The sequence below is a fragment of the Trichechus manatus genome, unplaced genomic scaffold, assembly GCF_000243295.1.
Source record: "Trichechus manatus latirostris isolate Lorelei unplaced genomic scaffold, TriManLat1.0 scaffold00025, whole genome shotgun sequence".
NCBI lineage: Eukaryota > Metazoa > Chordata > Mammalia > Sirenia > Trichechidae > Trichechus > Trichechus manatus.
Window position 1 is genome coordinate 18,515,156 of NW_004443961.1, and position 16,172 is coordinate 18,531,327.

A 16,172-nucleotide genomic window follows, 5' to 3' on the forward strand; every position below is an offset into this window, starting at 1 on the left:
TCTCTTGAACTAATACTTTCCTTGTGTCTTTGGTGTTCTTCATTCTCCTTTACTCCAGGTGGTTGGGACCAATTGATGCATCTTAGATGGCTGCTCGCTAGCTTTTAAGACCCCAGACACCACTCACCATAAGTAGGATGTAGAACATTTTCTTAATAAACTTTATTATGCCAGTTGACCTAGATGTCCCTTGAAAGCATGGTCCCCAGATCCCCCACCCCCCACCCGCTGCATCTGCTACTCTGTCCCTAGAAGTGTTTGGTTGTATTCTGGAAACTTCTTAGCTTTGGTTTAGTCCAGTTGTGCTCACTTCCCCTATACTGTGTACTGTCCTTCCCTTCACCTAAGATAATCCTTATCTACTATCTAGTTAGTGAATAACCCTCACCCTCCTTCTCGACCCTCGTAACCATCAAAAATGTTTTCTTCTGTGTTTAAACCTTTTCTTGAGTTCTTACAGTAGTGGTCTTAAATAGTATTTGTCCTTCTGTGACTGACTAAATTCACTCAGCATAATGCCCTCCAGATTCCTGCATGTTATGTTTCACAGCTTCATCATTGTTCTTTATCATTGCGTAGTATTCCGTTGTGTGAATATACTGTAATTTATCCATTTGTCCATTAATGGGCACCTAGGTTGTTTCCATCTTCTTGCTGTCGTGAAGAGTGCTGCAATGAACATGGGTGTGCATACATCTATTCGTGTGATGGCTCTTATTTCTCTAGGATATATTCCAAGGAGCAGGATTTCTGGATTCTATGGTACTTCTATTTGTAGCTTTTTAAGGAAGCTCCAAATCGATTTCCAAAGTGGTTGTACCATTTTAAATTCCCACCAACAGTGTATAAGTGTTGCAGTTTCTCTACAACCTCTCCAGCATTTATTATTTTGTGTTTTTTGGATTAATGCTAGCCTTGTTGGGGTTAGATGGTATCTCATTGTAGTTTTCATTTGCGTTTCTGTAATGGCTAATGACCGTGAGCATTTCTTCATGTGTCTGTTAGCCGCCTGAATGTCTTGATTAAAAGTTAGAGAAGTTGAGTAATTTCTCCAAGGTTGCATATCTAACAAGTGATGGAGAGCCAAGATCAGTATCTGACTATCTGACTAAAGCTCCTGCCCTACTCGTACTGGAATCCCTGATGCCTTTGAAGACAGTGAGCTCTGAGAGTTTCTTTATTTTTTGATATTGAGAGACACCCTATACCCCAAAGATACACCAGGGGCACAGCAAAATCTTTTCTTTAAAGTGTTATAAACTCTAGTTTGAATCATTTATTTAGTTACTCAGTTAAGTAGTAGTCACCACAACAGATTTGGCCCAACAGTAGAAACTGTTGCACTTTCTCTTACCTTAAAGTTTATAGTAATGGAAGTTAATCATTCATGTGGCCATTGTGCCAGTTAGCAGCAGGTTGTCGTTTCAGTTCTTGAAAGTCAGAATGAGAAACCTACACCTCAGAAAATAATAAGGGCATTTATCCTAAGACATAAATAGAAATTTAAAACTTTATTCAGAATTTTAAGTTCAGAGTTTTAAAAGAACTCATCTGTTTTATATAATGTCATGTTTTGCTAGACCCACTGATTATTATGCTTGTGTTTTAATATTTTCTGTTGATCTTTTTTAGCTTCCTCTGTCATCTCTGGCCCAGGATAGCAAACTTGTATATATTCAGCTGTTATGGGATAATATCAATCTTCATCAGGAACCAGGGGAACCTCTGTATGTTTCATGGAGGAATCTTAGTAAGTAAAATAGAATTAAAGACATAATAGCCCCAAATTGGAAACAACTCAAATATCCACCTATAGATGGATGAGTAAGCAAATTGAGGTATATCCATCCATACCAAAAAAACTAAACCCATTGCCGTGGATTCCGATTCATAGTGGTCCTATAGGACAGAGTAGAACTGCCCCATAAGGTTTCCAGTGAGCAGCTAGTGGATTCGAACTGCTAAACTTTTGGTTAGCAGCCAAACGCTTACCCACTGTGCCACCAGGGCCATATAGTAGAATGCTATTCAGTAATAAAGGACTACTGAAAAATAAAAGAATGAAAGAGATGAGAGAAGTAATTTATTTTACTTTGTTTTTTTAATTTTTAGTATCTCCTCAAGATTCTTATCATTTTAGTTCAAATTGATTTGTTGTTGTACTGACCTGTTTAACTGTGTTAGGTCTCAACTGAGTTGAAGAGAGAGTGTGTGTGTGTGTGTCTGTGTGTGTGTGTGTCACATACTAATGGTATTTTGATATTAAGTTCTATATACTAGAAGAGTATTTTGGATGTGTTGGCATAGGATCATAATTACAGTTATATGGATGGGTACTGACTAGTCTCAAAGAATCTGATTTCATATTTAGTCCTTTATATTTAGAACATATTTTTAAAAGGGATTTTAAGGGTTAGCATCCATGTAGTCAGAAGCCCTGTGAGTCAATAACAAAAATATAAACAACCCAGTAGAATTAGTGAGTGAAATTATATTAATAGGCAGTTTCTGGAAGAAATATTAAATGACTTATAAACATAGTTTAAAAAATGCTCAATCACATTAGTATTTAGTGAAAATGCAACTTTGAAAAAAATGAAAATATAAACTTGTACCTATCAGGGTGGCAAAATTTTTTTTGATTATTAATATCTAATATTGTTGTGAATGTAGGGGAAAATAACACTTTCATATACTGTTAGAAGTGTAAAGTGATATGTTTTTTGAGAACAATATGGAAAATATTTTCCAGGTTTAATACGAGTACTCTTTAACCTAGCAGTTGCACTAATAAGACAGAAATACAAGTGTACAAAGCTGTATGTACAAGGATGTTTACCATAAGTTTATTTATAATAATGAAAAACTTTAATATAAATTACCAGCAGGGGAATTGTCGTAAATCCACACTATGAGATACTGACAGTCAAGAAAGGAATGAGAGAGTTGTACAAAGGGATGCCCATTATATATCAAGTGAAAAAGAAGTGGCAGAGCAGTATATAATCCTTGCCCTTTTTTGTAGACAAACAAAACAAAAAAAATGTATATATGTGTTTTTATGTATGTATAGAAGAAGGTCTATATATCTCCAACTGTTAACGGTGGAAGAGAGGGAGAAGTTTACTATTTATATTTTTACTGTATTGTACTTTTTCAACTATCACAACTTTGCAATATCTGTACCTAATTAAAGCTGCAAGAAAAAAAATCTGATGCTTGCCCTTGAAATATCCCAGTCACAAAATTATGGTTAAATATATTGTAAGCTGCTTTTGCCTTTATTTTTTGGTCCAGTCATGACACATGAATGCTTTTTTAGGCAGGAGTAGGACAACCTTGAAATTTCTGCTAGAAAAGAATAGAACTAGAGTTGCCATTTCCTTATAGCTGTTTTCCTCTGTCACCTGAAATAGACAAGTGTTTCAAAGTATTCTAATAATTTGTGGTGGTAATAAAATTTTGAACTCTCAAGAATAAGCTTGTTTGTTTACTTGATTGGCTACTTTAAGTGAATAACTGGCATGTAAATAACATTAAAAGACCTAAGAATTAAATGAGGTGACTTTTAGAATGGCAGTGTGAGGAGCTTCGCAGACCCTCTCCCCAGTGAAAAAACCAAATTTGAAAAATTTTTTTTTAAAAATTGTTTTAAGTTTTTGCAAATTGTCCTAAGGCTGTATAGCAAATGAGGAAACATTTATTCAACAAAGGTCTGGCAATCTGCTTCTGTAAAGATTCCAGCCAAGAAAACACTATGGAGCAGTTCTACTGTGTAACACATGGGGGGTTGCTGTAAGTCAGAATCAGCTTGACTGCAATGAATTTGGTTTGTTTTTTAGGACTGGGGGGTGGGGAAATGGGAGTGACTGCTAATGGGTATGGGTTTTCTTTTTTGGATGTTGAAAATACTCTAAAATTGATTGTGGTGATAATCACACAACTTTATAAATATACTAAAATCCAATGGAATTGTATACTTTAAATGGGTGAATTGTATGGGTTGTGAATTATATTTCAAAAAGTTATTAAACAAGAAATTACGGGAGATATAATGAAATTTATATCCTATATTTGGATTAGGCTCTAAAATAACAGCATAGTATGAAAATTAAATCTATTTAAAGGTCATCATTTAGCAGGTAGAAGAGCTAGGACTAAAACCCATAGCAGGCAGTATCTCCTTTTACATTGTAACAGAGAACTTTGCTATTTTTTTGGTGAGCACAGATGAAGTATTAATAGTTGCCTTTATTAAGGGGCTATGTTGTATAAAAATACCAAAGCTTGCATTATGACAGACATTCAAAATGAGGCTGACTGCGGAACTAAACCAAACCAAACCCATTGCCGTCGAGTCAGTTCTGAGTCATAGTGACCCTACAGGACCCAGTAGAACTGCCCCGTAGGGTTTCCAAGGAGCAGATGGTGGATTCGAATTGCTGACCTTTTAGTTTAGAGCCGGAGCTCTTAACCACTGCGCCACCAGGGCTCCGACTGAGGAACTAGTGGGTACATATTTCCATCTCTTGCTAATGTGAGTGTAAAGAAAAGCTTATGGTGGCTGGAATTATGTGCATTATTTAAAAATTTTCTTTTCCCAGGCCACAAATCCATTGATGAATTTGTACGTGTTTAATGTCAGTATGATTCAACTCTCCTATACCACTGAAGCACTTTTATAAGCTATGAAATTTTTATAAATGTTTGTTCTCAAAAGTTGTAGATTACCCTTGTATCAGGATTAAACTTCTATATTTAATAGAAATACAGAGGCTTAAACAAGGTAGAGATTATTCTCTCACATAAAAAGTTATGAATTAGCACAGGACTAGTGGGCAGTTCCTCTGTTATCAGGGACCCAGGCTCCTTCTGTTATGTCTGCTTTACAGTTTACAAAGGTACTTCATGGTCACAACATGGCTGCTGGAGTAGGTGTCACATACTAGCCTCGGGTAGGAAGCCATCAGTTGGGGGGAAGGGCATAGTAACAGACCTGCCCTATCTGAAGGGAACAGGAAAAATATTTATTTTAGCTGGGCAACACTGCCTCATAATTTTATTAGTAAGGGGGAGATATTGTTGAGTAGAACTTAGAAGATACCACAATCTGGGGGGCAAAAAGCTTTAATTCTTAAGGGGGAACAATGACAAAAAAAACCCAAACCCATTGTCATCGTGTCAGTTCTGACTCATAGCTTCTTATTCCTAACTACTGTGTTCTTGTCACTAGATTCTGAAAAGAAATTGTCACTCCTGTCAGAAGAACAGCAAGCAACAAACACTTTAGTGGAAAGCATCAGGCAGAGTATTCAGCATAATGATGTTCTTAAACCCATCAACCTTCTTTCACAACAAATGAAACCAGACATAAAAAGACAAAGGTAATATGCAGTGTTTTCTTTTCTGCTTGATGTCACTCAAAATAATTTCATGGTTCTTTTTTAAAACTTACTTTATGTTTTTAAGTATCCCTGGTTGTAAAAAGACATCATTATAAGGACTCAGCATTAAAAGGACTCATTATAGAACATCAGATTGAATTAAAAAGTGCTTATCCAAATATATGCATTCATACTTGAGTGCAAACACATCATAAATGTGTCTGTGTAAATAGATAAAACTGTATGAAGATAATTTATTGATACCTGGCATGTGCAAATACGCCTTGGAAGAAGTACAGCTAGAATACTCCTTGGAAGCAAGGATGGCAAGACTTGTCTTACATACTTTGGACATGTTATCAGGAAGGATCAGTCCCTGGAGAAGGACATCATGCTTGGTAAAGTAGAGGGTCAGTGAACAGAGGAAGACCCTCAACGAGATGGATTGACACAGTGGCTGCAACAATGGGCTCAAGCGTGGCAACGATTATGAGGATGGCGTAGGACTGGGTGGTGTTTTGTTCTGTTGTACATGGGGTCGCTATGAATCAGAACTGACTCGATGGCACCTAACAACAACAGAATATACCGAGTCTTTGGGAAACATCACTGCTATTCATGGAAACCCTATATGATAACATTGATATTATACATATGTACTACTTGTTAAAGCCCTGTAGTACCCACACATCTTTTCTTTCTTGTGGGATATAAAGGAATAGGGGATTAGGGGTAGAAACAATTTAGGACAGCAGTGAATTACAAAGGATGTGGAACTGTCCTGATCTTGTTAACTATTTCTGCTAACATGCTCGAACTAGTACTCATCCCGGTTCATTAGAAGGTTCAGAAAAGGGACATAATTCTGTGGAACATTACTAATGTTTATAGGACCCCCTTCAAGTTCCATGGCATCTTTGAAGGTAGTCTCAGAAATGATAGGGCAGGAATTAATGAAAGTGAAGGATCCAGTTGTAATTCAGCAGTTCGGGTAGAGGTGACCTTATGCAGTCTAAAAAGCAGCTTGCTTCAGGCATCTGTAGTTTAAGGGCAGGGAAATAGCATTGTGAGTTACATTTTATGGTTGCTGAGGCTTCTAAGGAAAGCAGCGTGAAGCATCATCAGAAATCAGAATTACCATCTTTTTTTTCTTCTCTGTTTAGTACTCAGAAATCAGCTCATTTCTTAAGTTTTCTCATGTTTTAACAACTGAGCCATGAAGCTCATTTTTAATGTGTCATTTGTGACATTATGTTCACAAACTAAGTAAATGTGATCTGTCCTTTTTTGAAATAAACAGTAAAGAGAACACACCACCTTTCACACTGTGTCCAAGGGTTTCAGACCCCAACTTACTATAGAAATTAACGTTATTTTCTCAAGTGGCAAAAAAATGACAGAAGACTCTGTTTTTGTGGTTTAATTAGAAATTATAGAGGTAAAACATATTGTTAAAAAAATTGTACTAGTTAAATCATTTTTATTATTAGATTGGAGAGATAGGTTAAAAAACAGTATTTTTGTTATTGGTGTGAAGCCTTATGCCCATTAACTTTTTTTTTAAAGCTTTTTAATTTAAAATAATTAAAGAATTTGCCAAAATAGTAGAGTCCAGTGTACCCTTCACACATCTTCCTTCAAAGGTGACATCTCTTATAGCTCTAGTACAATATCAAAATCAGGATATTGATGTGGGTACATGGTGTCAACAACTTTAGTTTTCACCATTTTTTAAACCTGCGTTGTGTGTGTGTGTGTTGTGGGGGGGTGGTTTTATACTATTTGTCTACTAACTTTTAAAATATATTTATTTTATAGGAGTTTATACAGAGAAATCCTTTTCTTATCATTAGTGTCCCTTGGAAGAGAGAATATTGATATTGGTAAGTTGGTTAATGACAATTAAGGGAGGTTCTTAGTTTTATTTTCTAACGTAATTGTAGCTGGTATGTGTAAATACTTGCCTTTAAAAAGATTTTTACTTTTAAATACATAGTTTAAATATATACATGTAAATATAATTTGATTCGGTGCCATTTTTAAACAAATTACAACTAACTTCTTGAAAATGTCTTTCAGAGGCTTTTGACAATGAATATGGACTTGCATATAAAAGCCTATCTTCAGAGATTCTTGAAAAGTTGCAGAAAATTGATGCTCCACCAAGTAACAGTGTGGAGTGGTGCAGGAAGTGCTTTGGAGCGCCACTTATTTAAATAAGTTATGAACGAACTCTTGGGGACAATATGTAATGAATTGTAATTCATACTGAATCATCTCAAAATGTAAAATGCCATTAAAATGCCCCCCAGGGTTTATTGATGTTGAATTCTTTCTTGGACCCTGCTGAAAATGATTTTTGGATTTCTCAGTATTTGTATTAGTTTGATACTGATAATGAAAAACCATACTCTTCATCCTAGGCATTTTGTTAATATATTTGATGCTGTTGGGTTTGGGGAATGGCAAATTAATGTAAACTTGCCTGGCCCAAAAACAAATGAAATCTCTCAATTACAAGAGCAACTATTTGTGTATGTGTGTATATATGTTTGGCTGTGTAGATATGTCTATATACAGCCATATTATAAGTGTATATTTATTGAAATTCTTAGATTGCATGTTGCAATACAATTTTCTGAAAAGGTTCTCATTGACTGTTAAATAAATGACTACTGCTAAACTGGCCCGTAGTCATTAATCTCAAAATTACCTGAAAGTCTGATGACAATTGCCTTGCCTCTGACTTTAATATCTTTCATATTATGTATTAGCTTGCTTAATGGATTCTATTTTGAATATTGTTACTTCCTTCCATCCTTTCCCGACTACCATGTTAATTTGCAACACCTTTAAAATTGGAATGAATGAGCCAATCAAATAGTTTAAGTAAAATCAGAGTGACTTCATAATTTACAGGGTTAATTGGAACATGCTTACAATGCTCAAGCGTATAGTCTTTTGACCTGAAATCGTCCAGACACACAAATCCTTGCTCTTGCTCATTTTTTAAAACCTGTGGGATAAACTTGCACTGCATTTTTTTTCTTGTATAATACATAGATTTGTATGCTTGTGAGTAAAAATGCACATTTGTAAATAGTATTTTTTAGGTTGAATCAATTAAGTCCACAACTTTAAAGCTTACTAAGCTTGTTGTCAATAGGTATAAGAAAATCATGACTTCACATGCCTCACTTTGACTTTTATGTCTTTTGTTAAAAACATCCCTTAGAAGCAGAACGTTTGCCTTAACTGTCTGTGTGAGAGCAAAACACCAGTGGTTTTGTGTGGGATACTGTGGTTAAGGTCTATCTGCTTTTACAGTAATCATGCAGATGGCTAAATCAGTTTATTAAAAAAAAAAAAAAATCACTGCTGGGCGGTACAATTTAACAGCACAAATCCCCCTTCCACCTGGTGTAAGCTATTTAAACGTAGTTATTGTACCAGTCTTTCAATTTTTCAGGATTAATCTGACCTATGCAGAATTACTCTGTTTATTGTGAAAGTGCTAAGTGAACTTGTCAGAAATTATGTACAATTCTCATTACCTTCCGACCCTTTGCACTGTTTCAGAATACGTATTTTTGCAACTTAAAGTTTTAATACTTACTGACCCAACAAAGTTTGGCATTAACATGCCAATGTTAGATTTAAAGCATATAAAAAATTGAGGTTGAATAAAATGAAAAATTGAGTTTACTGTGCTTGTCTGTGACATTTTTAAGCCTTCTGAAACATGTAGGACTAATTCAACCCTTTCTATTTTTTTTGAACTCAAGTCTGTCCCTTCTTTAGTCTTCATAACAAATTGTTACTTACCATAGTACTTCTGATTTAAAAAATTTTTTATGAAGATCTCCTGAAACATTTAATGTGTATATATCAGTTTTTTTAACTGCCAGTGATAGGAACTGTAACATGTTTATAATCTCAGTAGTGTTACCACCATCAGATATCAAATTATAATTTTCTAGTAATTTTATAACAGTTTGAGTAACTTTAGAATTTTAAGATGTCACTGTCTTCGAAACCTTGGAGAAAATGTCAAAGTTGCAACAAGTATTTCATTGCTTCCCTGCTAATCTAGATCTTAAACATAGCTTTGTTACTTTTGAAGGCTTACTTGCTGAATCCTGCTTAAATAAGACCTGTTTACATCTTGGAAACCATAACCTGCTGGTGTCAATTTAGATACAGGGGGTGACTTCTTATATCTAATCGCTTAGAAGCTTTTTCTAACACCAACCACAGAAAGGGTACCACTAAAACTTAATCAAAACATAAACAAGAAAAAAAAACCTGTCGTCTCTGAGTTGATTCCAACTCTTAGCAATCAATCCTGTAGGACAGAGAACTGCCCCATAGGGTTTCCAAGGAGCAGCTGGTGGATTCAAACTGCTGACCTTCCTTTTGGTTAGCTGCTGAGCTCTTTAATCACTGCGCCACTAGGGCTCCACACATAATGTACTGTACACGCCAAATCGTTATCTGTGGAGAGACTTAGAAAATGTTTTTTACTCCTAGTGATTTGTATCACAATTTTGAAACTTAAGTCCTGAGAACTACTGAAAGCAATCTTTGAAATTAGTCGATTTGGAGTAGAACAGGGTTTTGTTGTTGGGTGTCATCTGACTTAAATTTAACTGTATTTTGTGAGTTGATTACAGCCACTTGTGTGGTTAAATATTGGTTTGTCCTGTCTTAGTGGCTCCACTCATTGAAATTAGAAAGCAGGGTGGTTTTCATGTTTTGTGCATCAGACTCAAGCAGGTTCTTGCCTTTTGGTTTTGTTACCCACTACGGCTGTAATGTCAGTCTTTTTTGTTTTGGGTAACTTTAAAATGCTGTATTTTCCCCTTTAGCTTTTTGAGTTTCACAACTTCAGTTGCCAGTTTTCATGTATTTACTCCTATCAACTTTCTAACTCCATGCATTAGGAGCGATAGGGACCTTGGTCCAGGGACTGGAGCATTGCCTCACCTGGGAGCTTATTAGAAATGTGGAATCTCGGGCCCCACACACAAACTACTGAACCACAATCTGCATCTCGATCAGATCTCCACGTGATTTGGTTATGAAGCCCTGCTGTAGTCTCTATACATGTTTCAGCTGTTTGAAAATTCCACTCACCTGTGGTTAAATATATATTTGATCAAATGAGCTTCTTCAACCTTAAAGCCTAATGTACCTTAAGATCCTACTTATCTGTAAATGTTGAATTAAGTTGAATAGGCTTCAGTTACTACAGAAATATACATGGTAAAAAAGTATACTATTTCCTCTGCATTCTGCTGGTGCAGGTGTGTTTCTTATTTATATAAGCACAGTCAACTCTTTTTCATAATGTGAAAGAGTAAAAGTATGATAAAATTAACATTTCACTAGTTGAGCAGCTTTCTGGTAATGCAGTAAATTTGCACTGGTTTCAAAAGCCTTGTAAAACTTTAAAAATGGTATCCATTAACTATGCCTTAACAAATTATCTTTTTTTTTTTTTAAACATATGACAAATGTCCATCTTCACAAGGGCACTTTTCATGTATTACATTTTGTATAGGTGTTTAAGAAAAAGCTGTATTCCTCAAAATAAACTGTACAAAAGACTTACAGTCCTAGTCATTTTATTTCCCCTAAAGTGGTCCCACGCCTTGCTGAAAAGCGAACATACTATGCAGAGAATCCTCTCCAGAGCCACCCACTACTCCCCCCCTAAAACCCTTGCCTTGGCTATCTCTTTCACCAGAAAGGTCGCAGTCTGCATTTGAAGGACATTGCAGACTTTTATTTGCTCGCTGTTTTTCTTCATGTATACGGCCCCCTCCTTTCCTACTCATCTGTGGTTCTAAGTTTCTCTCCCTTTATTTAGCTAGTTTCTTCACCAATGAAAAGGCTTGTGTAAAGATGATTTAATGTATGACCTTATTTATTAGTCACTCTTAGAAAATTTTCTATTTTTGACTGGATTCAGACTTAGAGGTAGAAGCTCTCAGAGAGGACAGCCTCCGTCTCTTAGCAATCTGTTCCTGGCGTTTTTCTTTGGCCTCCTAAACAGAACAAAGAAGCACACAATTAACTTTTTCATGAATGAATGATTTTCTGCTTTGAATCTTTTTGATGCCGTGTGTTTTCATTAATGGAAGCATGCTGAATCATTGAGTGTGTCTGAACTTTTGGTAGGTAGTTAAGGTTTCGTTGCCCCTTCCCACAAGCCTATCTTAAGTGCATAGGATCCATTGCCCTCAAGTTGATTCTGACTCATACAGACTCTACAGAACACAGCAGAACTGCCCCATAGGTTTCCAAGGAGTGGCTAGTGGATTCAAACTGCCGAACTTTTGGCCAAGCTCTTAACCACTATGCAACCAGGCTCTGGTATGTAGGAAGTACTACTAATTATACCCCAAAGTCCCCACGGGGGTCTCTTGGTACATACGTGTAACAAATTTCCAAATTTCTATTTTTTCCTACCAAAAATTCAGACACCTCATACAATACTCTATAAAAACAGTTAATTTGCAGCACATGCCTGTTTCTTTGGTTTCAAATTGTCATAAAGGCCCTGCCTTGTGGCAGCAAACACTATCAATGGTGTAGCAGCTTCCCAAAAACCCTCCAAAGGCAGAAAAAGTACCTGGTCCCCAGAGATACCTGTGAGCATAAAAGGGTTAAGATGCAACTTCAAAGCTGGGCTTGACTTTTTTTCAAATCTTTTAAGACTTACCTTCATTCTTTTGGCCAGAAGCTTGGCATATTCTGCGGCCTCCTCCTTATTTTTCTTAGTGCGCTGCTTCTTCAGAGCAATACGCCGACGCTTGTGTTGCAAGACACGTGGAGTAACAAGACGCTGAATCTTGGGTGCTTTGGTCCTGGGTTTCTTGCCTAAAAATTGAAATGACTCATTATTTTTAAAGAATGCCATCTATTTTTTTTTTTTTTTGAACATTAGAAACAAACAGATATAACTTAATCAATTTAGTAGTGCTGATGAAAACTTACACGAGGCCTTCTAAGCCAAATCTTGACTATTCTACAACTTAACGCGTACATCAGACTTCCCCTGTCAGCAAAAATCTAAAAGATGGGTCAACATCCTAGCTTTGTGCCAGTGTTTTACGTAATGAGCTCTTCTTCAGTCCTTACAAAACAGCTCATTAAGCCATTAAATTTGCATGTCAAGTTCAAGCTCATTTTAGCATTTAGGTTACCTTTGCTTATCAGCAATGCAAAGTTATGCCCCATCTGTTCCTAGAAGGTCAAGGGAAGTAAAGTCTTCTCACTTTATCATCACAATTAGATGTGATCTTGACTAGGCACTATACATAACTTTGTATCTTAAAACATTACCGCATTACTTAAGTGTAATTGTGCATAGTTAACTGGTCAGTGAAAACTCAATAAAACATCATCCTACTTTGTAATCCGACTTATGCTCCAATCTTCATTTTCCATGATAGAGCCTGCCAATTTGGGGAGCAATACCATTAACATCAGAATGTGTGGCATGGGTTAAAGAGAATCTTCATTTGGCCTTTCTAATTTGTATTTCAACTTTTATGGGTGATAGGTCTTTGGAGTAGAGGCTTCTTCAGATGTAATTATTTTAGTTCATGGACAATTCGGGGGAAGTGATAAACATCTCAGGTAAATACTATACTACTCTAAATGCTAAATTGTTCAGATTCTGTTAAAAATTACATAAACTGCTCTTACAGTTTTAAGAACCTTCTTAAAAATACTGTCAAAACCACTTTTGGTGCACTGATAGTATTTCTAAGAATGGGATTATGAGAGACTGCCATGTATTTGCCACTTGCATTTTTTTTTTTTGCAACATTAAGCTTCATGAGTATAGGAATTCGACTACATCTTCTGCACCTCAAACAGTACTCGGCATATAACAATGCTCCAAATGCATGACAAATGAGCACTCACAACATGTCAGGTAAGCCCCCAATTCTGAAAACCAAAACCCAACCTATACAAATACATTGGTTATTCCCATTAGTATAAATTTATTCATATATTTCATTATAGAAATATTAACTTTACAGAGCCCTGCTACAATAAGCCTCATTAATGATGGGCATACTGGCCAGTAAATGACATACACACATTATTGAAATATAAAATTCCAAAATCCCAAAATACCTGCTCCCTAATATTTAAAAGTATTTTTGCTAACTTGAAAGAATGTATTTCTTTAACAAGCAAGAAAAATAACATCTGGTAACATATGTGTGAATGACTAGAGGAACATGGTGTCTCTCAGGTAAATTTTCAAGAAAATTTTAACACCCTACAAGGCTTTTAGTATAAAAAGGAAGGACTAATACCACGTGTGTATCTTGACCAACACCCCCACCCAAAAAAAAACCCAAAACATTCTTCTACAGACTCCAGGGAGAGAGTGCTGGTTAAGGTTGCTTTCGAGTTGATTCCAACTTACGGCAACCCCATGTGCTAATGCCCCAAAATTAGGCACAGATTTTTATCTTCGAATATGCACACAAACTGCTAGACCAAAAAGTCACTAAAATTAACGAAGTACTAAGCTGCATAATCTCTCCTACCTTCTTTGTTCAGGGGCTTTCTCACAACATACTGGCGGACATCATCCTCTTTAGAGAGATTGAAAAGTTTGCGGATTCTGCTAGCTCTTTTGGGCCCCAGGCGACGAGGCACAGTAGTATCAGTCAGTCCTGGAATATCCTTCTCCCCTTAAAGAAAAGTCAGTTGAATAAAGACTCTTATAATAACTTCTCTATAAATTTTTACAACTTGTGTTTATGAATTGGTAACTTTCAACTACAATGGTAAAGCAACAATTCCCTTGGTTATCAAACTGCATACTACAAATGAGAGCATTTGGATAATCAGATTTAAATCAATTTCAATGAAAACTGACCCCAAGATCAAAAGTAAGCCTTACCTTTTTTTACAATAACCAAGTTGAGAACACTCAGATTGGCATCCACAATGCAACCCCGGACAGATTTGCGCTTTCTTTCTCCAGTTCTCCTTGGTCTGTAACAGGAATGCCCCTTACTCAATAGTAGGCGGACACGGCCATGAGTCAAGACACCCTGCTTCATGGGAAAACCTTGTTTGTCGTTCCCACCACTGATTCGGACAACATAACCCTGCATGAAAACACAACACATTTACTATTTCTATTCCAAATTTACAGAACGCTGGAGTATGGCCTCTATAAACTACACAATCAGTTCTAGAGAGCACAGTTATTAAAACACATATGAAACTTAATAAAATACTTCCTTCCAATCCAGTCACATTTCTAGCCTATGTTTTACTAGTAACAACAGCACTAGAAAGGGAAAAGATATGTAAGGCGGCAAAAATTAAAGAGCAGCAAACACACACAAAAAATCTTTCTCGGCACTTTTTAAAATACCCTGTGAATTTTATCTGAGTAACTCTCACAAGTTATCTCCCTACTTTATACACTGACCTTCAAAAGTAACTTATCCAAGGTGACACAAAACCCAGAATTCGAACCCCACTCCAAAGGCCATGGTCCTACCAAAACATTTGCCATTTCTTACCTTCCACTCATCACCCAAAGAGTCAGCAGCAACTTCTGTGGCCATTCGCTTCTCATAAAAGGTACGAAGTTTGCGTTCATCGTCCACTTCAATGAGTTTCTGGCAGCCAGTGGCTGGGAAGGAGATGTTCAGCTAAGAATTAGAAGCAAGAATTTAAAAAAAGGCTTATAAAACCTGCAGAATCAACTACAAGGATAATTCTGTTGCAAAACGCCTTCCATATCAACAGGAAATTTCAGGTGCCGATTCTATCCCCCAAAGCACGCGGGAGCATAACGCGTAATAGGCACAGCACTAAATAGGACACCTCTGACGTCAAACTCCAACTAAAGACTCCGGGCGCGAAAGGCTCTCCGCCGTCCATTACCACCTGAAGCAGAGCGCTCGATCTAGAAACTGGTGATCAGGGCCCGCATGACAAGCCTGCTGCAAAACCGGCAGCAAGCGCGCTTCTATCCGGGCTGAGCTCGAGGACGCCACCATAGCGCTCCCAGCCCGGCGCAGCTCCTGCCGCAATCGCTCGTCATCCGCTCTCCTAAGGAGCTCTGGTCTCCGGCAGCTGATCTTTTTCCTACCCCAGAACCTCCTCTACCAAGTGTCGAGATCTTGGGGTGCTGGGACTGCCGCAACGCCACGCTTTGGAGCTCAAATCAAGGCACCCCAGCCTAGTCCAAAGCCAGCTATCACTTCCTACCTTCATGGTGAAGCACCCGATCGCCTCCGCGGCGCCACGAAAGAGACCCAACTTCCGCTCAGCCTGGTCACATAGGGGACCTCAGTTCTCGCGAGATGCGATGTCTTGGCTAGCGGAAGTGAGTCCATAGGCTCCACTTCCGGGGTGGGGGCAAATCCGCGAAGAAGCTAGATGCTCCGTGCGCTTTAATCGTTCGGTTGCGTGAGCGGCGGTACGTTGCTAAGGTCCGACCTGAGTTGTCCTGAGTTTACCTGCGCTGTCGTGGACCGTACAGGTGGGGCCCGGGCGGAGCCCCATCTCGGTCCTTGAAGGACAAGGGGAGGACTGGCATTGGGCTTCTGTCTTCGGCTGTCCTGACCTCAAGTTCCGCCCAAAGATTTCCAGTTGTGGATCGTGTTCCGCCCTGGTCACGGCGATTCTCAGAAAAAACTCATCCTGAAAGCGGTGATAATTGTTTTTCCCGTAAATATTCGATCATCACTTGTCCTCTTTAACCACCCTGTAATCTTCGCTGGCGATAAGTGA

The 16,172-nt window shown here is 37.5% G+C and overlaps 2 protein-coding genes across 3 annotated transcripts in view; one reads left to right on the forward strand and one right to left on the reverse strand.

Moving 5' to 3' along the window:
• The window catches only part of DENND4C (DENN domain containing 4C), a 110,315-nt gene extending 101,555 nt beyond the window's left edge, over positions 1–8,760 (forward strand). For both annotated transcript variants that reach the window (XM_023728637.1, XM_023728638.1), the window contains 4 exons: positions 1,633–1,750; positions 5,234–5,384; positions 7,203–7,267; positions 7,464–8,760. In XM_023728637.1, coding sequence (XP_023584405.1) covers positions 1,633–1,750; positions 5,234–5,384; positions 7,203–7,267; positions 7,464–7,600 — 471 coding nt within the window. In that variant the 3' untranslated portion in view covers positions 7,601–8,760. The remainder of the gene's footprint in view (positions 1–1,632; positions 1,751–5,233; positions 5,385–7,202; positions 7,268–7,463) is intronic.
• Positions 8,761–11,286: 2,526 nt separating this feature from the next.
• On the reverse strand, positions 11,287–15,734 carry RPS6 (ribosomal protein S6). The gene is made up of 6 exons (XM_004373515.3): positions 15,648–15,734; positions 14,954–15,085; positions 14,320–14,530; positions 13,961–14,107; positions 12,112–12,269; positions 11,287–11,434 (listed from the first exon to the last, which is right to left on the reverse strand). The coding sequence occupies exons 1-6, from the start codon at positions 15,651–15,653 to the stop codon at positions 11,339–11,341; spliced, it is 750 nt and encodes a 249-aa protein (XP_004373572.1). The 5' UTR covers positions 15,654–15,734; the 3' UTR covers positions 11,287–11,338.
• Between the last annotated feature and the right edge of the window lie 438 nt (positions 15,735–16,172).